At 42.6% G+C, this 8,696-nt stretch overlaps 1 protein-coding gene across 4 annotated transcripts; it reads right to left on the bottom strand.

Annotated features, from left to right (window-relative positions):
* Positions 1–1,274: 1,274 nt before the first annotated feature.
* On the bottom strand, positions 1,275–8,590 carry LOC307018276 (zinc finger MYM-type protein 1-like). 4 transcript variants are annotated; one of them, XR_013802394.1, is made up of 6 exons: positions 8,207–8,572; positions 4,229–4,360; positions 4,027–4,142; positions 3,816–3,939; positions 3,597–3,670; positions 1,275–1,746 (listed from the first exon to the last, which is right to left on the bottom strand). XR_013802394.1 is itself a non-coding variant. In XM_079648433.1 (6 exons), the coding sequence occupies exon 1, from the start codon at positions 6,978–6,980 to the stop codon at positions 5,754–5,756; it is 1,227 nt and encodes a 408-aa protein (XP_079504559.1). In that variant the 5' UTR covers positions 6,981–8,590; the 3' UTR covers positions 1,275–1,746; positions 3,597–3,670; positions 3,816–3,939; positions 4,027–4,142; positions 4,229–4,360; positions 4,528–5,753. The 4 variants fall into 4 exon arrangements, 3 of the variants coding, with proteins under 3 accessions (XP_079504559.1, XP_079504558.1, XP_079504560.1); XM_079648433.1 differs by having other exon boundaries at positions 4,528–8,590; XM_079648432.1 differs by having other exon boundaries at positions 4,229–7,433; positions 8,207–8,590.
* Between the last annotated feature and the right edge of the window lie 106 nt (positions 8,591–8,696).

Below are 8,696 nucleotides of genomic sequence, written 5' to 3'. Positions count from 1 at the left end.
TTTTTCTCAGGCGGATTTTCCAGACCTGACGTTGCCCACTTTCTCTGCGCTTACCACCAAGCATGGGGTGGAGCACCACGTCACCACCGAGGGTCCCCCAGTCTACGCCAGGGCCCGGCGGTTGAACCCTTCTAAGCTTGCAGTAGCGAGGGCGGAGTTTTCAACCATGGAACGCCCGGGTATCGTCCGCCGTTCTGACAGTCCTCGGGCCTCTCCTCTACACGTCGTTCCCAAGCCGAACGGCGGTTGGCGCCCGTGCGGGGATTACCGCGGAGTCGGGGTGGTCGGCTTGTCATTCCTCCCCGCCGCACAGACTTTGTGTACGAGTGAATTCTGGGGGGGCTTGTGTGATGACACGTGATAGGACATAATTCACCGCGTGTTTGATGTGTGTTGCAACCCGGACCCATTAGGGAGCATACCAGGGTTTGTGGTCATTCTGGCTAGCATAACATGCAGTAGCAGCAAGTGTACTCATCTCTTATAATTCAATGTATAATAAAGTGTGGAGTTCCATACTGAACACACCGCCTCCGACTCCCATTCATCGGCTCTACAATATATAATTATATTTATATATGTGACATTTCTAGACAAAATGGTTGCATTATTTATGTAGCATTTTACTGTTGTAGATAAACAAAGTTCTGGTTACTCTTATTTTTAGAGATGCATTTTGTTAAAAGTAGCTTCAGCTTTTAAATATATTCAATTACATTATTTCCCTTTTTAAATATAGTAGAGTAGAAGTATTAAGTAGCATAACATGGAAATACTCAAGTATTGTACTAAAGTACAGTACTTGAGTAATTTACTTAGTTACTTCCCACCACTTCCTTTAAGGCCATGACACACCAGGCCGATTTTGGCCGTTTTCGTTAGTCGGAAGACGAAGCGTGTCCTGTCGCTCAAACTCAATTTGGTGTGTCCCGCACCGTCGGCCGTGACACGCCTTATTTGGACTGCCTGACCGGGTCAGGCAGTAGGACCAAGCAATCACTCTGATTGGCTGTTCAGCTAGCGAATCAGTGCATGAGAAGCGAAACGGAAGTGAGGGAAGTAAACAAACGATTTAAGAAGGTACACACAGACTGCCAGGGGTGGACTGGGACAAAAATTCAGCCCTGGCATTTTCTGTCCAGACCAGCCGACTACATTATCAGCGGACACTACATAGAAGTCCACTAAACTTGCGGCATCTTCTCTCATGCATACTACAAAGGAGAGTCATATTCCTTGATAGCAGTTAACAAATAAAGCACTTAACTATGAACTCAAGGACTAAAATTGACAGCTATATCAATCAATCTTTATTCATTATAGTGTCAAATCACAACAGAAGTTATGTCATGACTAGGGGTGGGATGAGACTAACGGGAAGAACCCTTATGCTACCCTTTCAGTTTTTAGTCTGTGATTGTGAAAATCTTTTGGTGTAAGCCCAGTATTAGTTAAAACCAGACTCGGACAATAATAACAAAAAAATATCCTGACAAATAATCTAAATAGAAACATATTACAGCATTAGAGCTGAAACTCACTCACTCATTATGAAACCATAAATAGAGAATTGAAAAAAAAGAAATATATATATATATATATACATAGCTGTGTGAAAAGTCTAAGACATGGGTTACAGGTCTGAATAGATATGCATTCTCATATACGTGTATGTGCACAAGTATGTATTGCTCTATACTTCCTCGTCCGCAGCCAACCAGCTCCACTCCTCACCAAATTCGTGACCTGCAAGAAACAGCAAACAGAACTTGTACTCAGTATCTGTGTACTGACAAATACAGGACTGTCTCAGAAAATTAGAATATTGTGATAAAGTTCTTTATTTTCTGTAATGCAATTAAAAAAACAAAAATGTCATACATTCTGGATTCATTACAAATCAACTGAAATATTGCAAGCCTTTTATTATTTTAATATTGCTGATTATGGCATACAGCTTAAGAAAACTCAAAAATCCTATCTCAAAAAATTAGAATAGTTCCTCAGACCAAGTAAAAAAAAAAGATTTATAACAGCAAAACACAATCAAACATTTGAAAATGTCCATTAATGCACTCAGTACTTGGTTGGGAATCCTTTTGCACGGATTACTGCATCAATGCGGCGTGGCATGGAGGCAATCAGCCTGTGGCATTGCTGAGGTGTTATGGATGCCCAGGATGCTTCAATAGCGGCCTTTAGCTCATTAGCATTGTTGGGTCTGGTGTCTTTCAGCTTCTTCTTCACAATACCCCACATATTCTCTATGGGGTTCAGGTCAGGGGAATTTGCAGGCCAATCGAGGACAGTAATGCCATGGTCAGTACACCAGTTACTGGTGGTTTTGGCACTGTGGGCAGGTGCCAGATCATGCTGGAAAATGAATTCCTCATCTCCATAGAGCTTTTCAGCAGACGGAAGCATGTAGTGCTCTAAAATCTCTTGGTACACAGCTGCATTTACTCTGGGCTTGATGAAACACAGTGGACCAACACCAGCAGCTGACATGGCTCCCCAAACCATCGCTGACTGTGGGAACTTCACACTGGATTTCAAGCAACTTGGATTTTGCTCCTCTCCAGCCTTTCTCCAGACTCTGGCGCCTTGACTTCCAAATGAAATACAAAACTTGCTTTCGTCTGAAAAGAGGACTTTGGACCACTGTGCAACTGTCCAGTGCTTCTTTTCCTTAGCCCAAGTCAGACGCCTCTTCCGTTGTCTTGAGTTCAGAAGTTGCTTGACCATGGGAATACGGCTATTGTAGCCCATTTCCCGGACACGTCTGTGAACAGTGACTTTTGATACCTGGACTCCAGCTTCAGTCCACTGTCTTTGAAGCTCCCCCAAATTCTGGAAGCGACTCTTCTTCACAATGCTGTTAAGGCTGCGGTCATCTCTCTTGGTTGTGCAGCGTTTCCTGCCACATTTCCCCCTTCCAACAGAGTTTTTGTGGATGTGCTTTGAAACTGCACTCTGTGAACAGCTTGCTCTTTGAGAAATTTCTTTTTGTGTCTTACCCTCCTGATGGAGGGTGTCAATGACGGTCCTCTGGACAGCAGTCAGATCAGCAGTCTTCCCCATACTTGTGATTTAGTTTACTGAACCAAGCTGAGTGTTTTTCAAGGCTCAGGAAACCCTTGCAGGTGTTTCGAGTTAATTAGACGATTCAAGTGATTCGTTGAACACCCTACTAGTATACTTTTTCATGATATTCTAATATTTAGAGATAGGATATTTTAGTTTTCTTAAGCTGTATGCCATAATCAGCAATATTAAAATAATAAAAGGCTTGCAATATTTCAGTTGATTTGTAATGAATCCAGAATGTATGACATTTTTTTTTTTTTTTTAATTGCATTACAGAAAATAAAGAACTTTATCACAATATTCTAATTTTCTAAGACAGTCCTGTATATGTAGCCATGTAGCCTTTTTGTGACGTAGTGACACTTAGTGAACAAATGTATCCGTCATGAAGGATGACTTGAGTCTCAAAAGAGCCCTAAGGCCTACCTGCATAACTGTTAATTAGGAAATAATCATAATCAAACCTTTTGTTTCAATCTGAGACAAAACAAGTTGCATAATAAACTCACAAAGTCAAGACGAAGCTCTCAGATATGATCTATGACTCAAGCATCAAGAAGAACTTCTAGCAGGTCAGGAAAACCTGTTTGACAGGAGATAATGGTAGCAGAGAATATAAAGAGACATTTATGAATTACCAATTGTCATTTTATCACACATATAGTATATTTCTTCACATAAACCTTTAAACATAACCTTTAAACATACACATATTGCATTCCTCTCACCACATGAAATAAGCTCCGGAACCTAAAAGTGGCCCAGTGAATGATGGAGGAGACAAAGCAGGTCCTCAAAAGGGGACAGAGGGAAAACAACTTCTTAGGCTGTCATATGTCATAGGTGGTCCACCTAAAAGAGACATGGAAACATTATTAAGTCTCTCATCATCACAAATCAAGTATGAATTCATATAACATTATAAGACACATGACATACTCAAAAAATCATAGACTTCTCAAAAAGTGGTGAAGTGGAGGCAGTAAGGGAGCAAATCCTTGAAAATGGACGGAGGGGGAACAACTCCTCAAGCTCTCACATGTCAAGTGGTCAACCTGAGAGGGAATCGGATACATTATTAAGTCTCTAATCATCACAAATTAAGTATGATTTCATAAAACATAAAAAATGATAAACTCACCATACTAGAGGAGACTCAACAGCCAAACTTTGGTGCAGTGAAGGTAGAGAGTGGAGGCAGAGAGAGAGCAAGTCCTCGAACATGGACGGAGGGGGAACAACTCCTCAAGCTCTCACATGTCAAGTGATCAACCTGAGAGGGAATTGGATACATTATTAAGTCTGAAAAATAAATAAAATGTTTTCCTCTGTCCTGCACCTAGAGTTGAAAACTTTTGGGATGTGCGTTTCTTTCAAAACTTTTTTAAAATTATGAAGTATGAATTTATACAACATTAAAAAAATACATGATAAACTTACCAAATTCTAACAATGGTCCCAAATGAGAGAACAAGTCCACATATAGAACAGAGGGAGAACGACTCATGTACACTAATTTAGTGTACATGATCACACCATTAAGGATCAACACATAAGCACAATACAACTTCTGAAAAGCATCATTAAAATGACAAATAATGAATTACTACATCCATAATGTGTGATGTGTGATAATAACAATAATATTAAATATTTCTCGCCTTATCAGTGGAGCAGCTTTTTAAGCAGCTCACTCTTCTCTGCAAGTCTGTCTATCACAGAGTCAAGAGTCCAAGGACATGAGGATGTCTTTCTCTGTGGCCATCAACATAAATGCCTCCAATTTATCAGATGAGAGGGTGCTTCTGAGTCTGTTTTTAATAAACTTCAAAATTGAAAATGTGCGCTCACAAGCCACCTGTGTGAGGGATAATGTAAGCAGGTATTTATAAGCAAGGCCTAGGACAGGGTATGCATCTGTTAGCATGTTGAAACGGCGAAGTATCTGGTAGCAGCACAGAGGGCATTCTTTGCAGGAGCAACAGCTTATGGGAGTTATCTCAACCTCTTCTGTGTTGTCCTCCTCACCACCTGATCCATCTTCTACTGTTCTTGCTTTGTACTCTGCCAATGGGGATGCCTTCAGCCTGTTCCACTGGAGTGCAAAGCTTTTCAACTCGGCCTGCATATTTTCCTTGGTTGCCCTGCTGTCAAATCCTTGCAAGCACTTGCTTAAGTCTTGGAGGGCAGACTGGGGAAGAGCACTGGTGCAGAGCTGAGGGAAGTTTCTGGGATCCAGACATGCCAAGTCAGCATATAGATTGCCGTGTGTTAAAAAGCGCCTATGAATGGCCTCAATTGCTGTGTCCATGATCCGGTTATTCACATTCACCTCATAGGATTTTTCTGCATCATCCAGGGTCTCATCCTGAGCCATCTCTCCAGGCAGGACTTTCTTCATCCTCCTCCTCGTTTGTGGCAGTGTGGCCTCCACTTCAATGTCCGTGTCATCTCTCTCTTGGATTTCTGTGTTTGTCCAGTTGACAAATGTGTCTGCTGCTTTTTTTACAGATTCAAAATCTCTTCCCAAGCTTTTCAGCGTATCCTGTGTCGATGCCACCATTCTGTGAGCAGAGAGGATGTCCAATCCTGCCGTCTGAAGGTATTTAGACAATGGAGAGGTATGTTCAAATATGCGGAGGAAGATTTGAGCCGTCAAGATCGTCTCATACTTGAGCAATGACTGCATATCCTCTGGCCATGACACGGATACATGGTTTCACTGTTGCCTGTTTCTGTATAGCTGATAATGTCAACAGCACATCAACGTACAGACCATCTTTTGGTTTTCCAAAGAAGCCAAACACCTTCTTCAGGGCCTCATGCTTGGCCCACCAGCGTGTCTCGCCAATAGGAGCAAGGCGTCTACGTCTCTTGTTTCGGCCTGACTCTTCCCACACATTCATCCTTTTATATGACTCTTTGATGAATACCGCAATGCCATTGAGGAGCGTAAACAGGGACCCACTCTCAATAACAATCTGGGTTGTGTTTGCAAGCACCAGATTTAGTACATGTGCGTAGCACCATACATGCACCTGGTTTGGAGATTGTGCAGACAATAGTGAGGAGAATCCTTTGTATTGGCCTTGCATGTTTGATGCCCCATCAGTCGCATTTCCAATGCACATGGTCTTGCTGAGGCCCATTTTGTCCAGAACTTCTGACAGCATGTTGACAAAGGCCTGTCCAGTGAATGAACTGCACTTCAGCACTGCAACAAGCCTCTCATGAACAACATCAGTAACATACCTCATAATTATAGAGCATTGATCCTGAGAGGTGATGTCCTGTGTTGTTTCCAGCTGCACTGAAAACATTCCTGCTTTCTTGATATCACTGGAGATGTTTTTTTTAATCAGATGGTGAATTGCATCTATCACTGAGTTGACTGTGGTTTTGGAGAGTAAAGTTACAAGAGAACCTCTGCCTCTCGTGCCACCAGACAAATGCAACTTTTTGCTGTTCTCAACGCAGCTGTCCAGGTGCTCTTTTAAACAGAAATCATACTTCCCCAGTAGAAGTTTGAGTTCCAAGAAATTATCATGATCACATGTGTGGTCTTCCAGAGTATATGCTGCCTCATTTTCTGACCTCCTGTATGCAAGCCCCCTCTTCCCCAGAACCTTGATGATATCTATGATGCGCTCCAAAACCTGCCGTCTCTTTCTGACCTGCTCTCTGTGCGCCGACATCTGACTGCCACCAAACACACTGCTGATATCAGCACTGGTGGATTTCAAGAGGTAAGCTTCAGCAAAGTTTCTGTGTCCACTGCTTCTCTCATGCTCCTCTGTGCGTTGGTGTATATGCCTCCAATCTGACATTCCACTGATGAACAGACTGCTATCAGTTCTCTTACCGAATGCCATGCAGATGAAACAATACAGCATGTGACGCTCTGGACAGTACGTCAGGCACCTTCTACTGGTGCCGTCTCTGCTACAGAACACTTTCTGCACCACTGGATTGCTACTTTTTTGCTGAGGATGGTAATTTAAAAATGACTGGAGATTTCTCTAATCAGGTTGTGAAAAAAAATCTGTTATTTGACTGGCACACTCATAGCTCTCAACAGCTGTTTCCCTCTCAGGTGATCCTGTCTTTGGGCTGACACACTCCTCACTCTCTCCAGCCTTTTCCCTCTCAGGTGATCCTGTCTTTGGGCTGACATACTCCTCACTCTCTACAGCCTTTTCCCTCTCAGGTAATCCTGTCTTTGGGCTGACATACTCCTCACTCTCTACAGCCTTTTCCCTCTCAGGTGGTGCAGTCTTTGGGCTGCCTGAATTGGTCTGGCTCTCTCCCTGAACTGACCAGCTGGACTTGCCCTGAACCTGTCTGGGCTGGACATAGGGAAAGCATTTATCATTGGATGGGGAAATAACTCAAAACCACAGAATAATGTACAAGATAAAAGATTAGTTCATATTGAACGAAACATTCGCGAGCGTAACAACACTAGTGGCTTTGCCATGTTTTCATTATGACACTTAGTGTTTTCCAATGCAAAAAAGTAAGATCTTTGTGACAAAACCTGAAAATGCTCAAGACAGCACTATACACAGCCATTTGAAAACTACAGTAAAAGTAACACATTTACACAGAAATTAAAGTTACACACAAATTATGAAATAGTTATCACCTCAGTAAACAATAAATGAATTGAAAGATTACAATACATTTAATGGCAAATATTGCAAATTAATCTAATTATTTCCTATAGGTTTACTTATATTTTGTGCTAAAATTCAAAGTATCTCATCTGTATTTACAATACAGCTTGATTCTGCAGCTTCATCTCTACTTACAGCTCGTTGGTCCATGTGAACGTTTACTGTTGCTATTGCTACAAGAAACCGCTGACGTTAGCAGCTCTTAGCTAGCCTAGCTAAATCATCTGAACAATAAAAACCCATATCACAATTCGGCATATTTAAACAAAATCAACCACAACTACCAACATTCACAGCCCTTCAACTCTGGGCTAATATGTTGTCACAAGTAGGACTATGCAGTTAATTAGGTCACATCACATTCAATGTAAAAACATTTTCTACTTTTTTTTGGACAAGTCTCAAAAATGTAGCCTAGCCAGCCCCAGGCTAACGTTACTTACCATGTATGCCTCCACTCGCTCGTCTCCCGGCGCAGCAGCACCTGCTGGGGCGGTGACCACGGCACCAAATAGGTCCGTCAATTTAGAATATTTAGCAGCCTCCACCTCCAGAGACTTCAGCTTTTTAAGTCGCAGTTTTTCAGCGCCCCCCGGGCGTTTCTTCTGCTTATCCATTTTCAGCTCAGCAGCAGCCCGTCCCGCGACTCCCACCCATGCCATGAGGTCCCGCCCCACCCTGGTTTGTGTTGTGATTGACAGCACTGTCAGGGCTCTCTGAGCCTGTCAGCCCATGATTGATTGACAATGACAAACAATAGACCAATAATATGTGTCGATGCTGGCAACACACTGCTAGCCCCCTGTAGCCAATTGGCCGGCCCAATTGGAGGGAATTTAGAGGGGAAAAAAAGAAAAGAAAAAAAACATTGTGGACCGGCCCACATTGGGTCAACGGCCCACCGGGACGATACCCGGTATGCCAGATGGCCAG

The sequence above is a fragment of the Notothenia rossii genome, assembly GCF_949606895.1.
Source record: "Notothenia rossii genome assembly, chromosome: 9".
NCBI lineage: Eukaryota > Metazoa > Chordata > Actinopteri > Perciformes > Nototheniidae > Notothenia > Notothenia rossii.
Note: the sequence above shows the minus strand (reverse complement) of the source record. Positions and strands in the feature narration are given on the sequence as shown.

Coding starts and splice junctions, on each gene's coding strand:
- LOC307018276 (XM_079648433.1), bottom strand. CDS start 6,980: ATGCTGTATTGTTTCATCTGCATGGCATTCGGTAAGAGAACTGATAGC.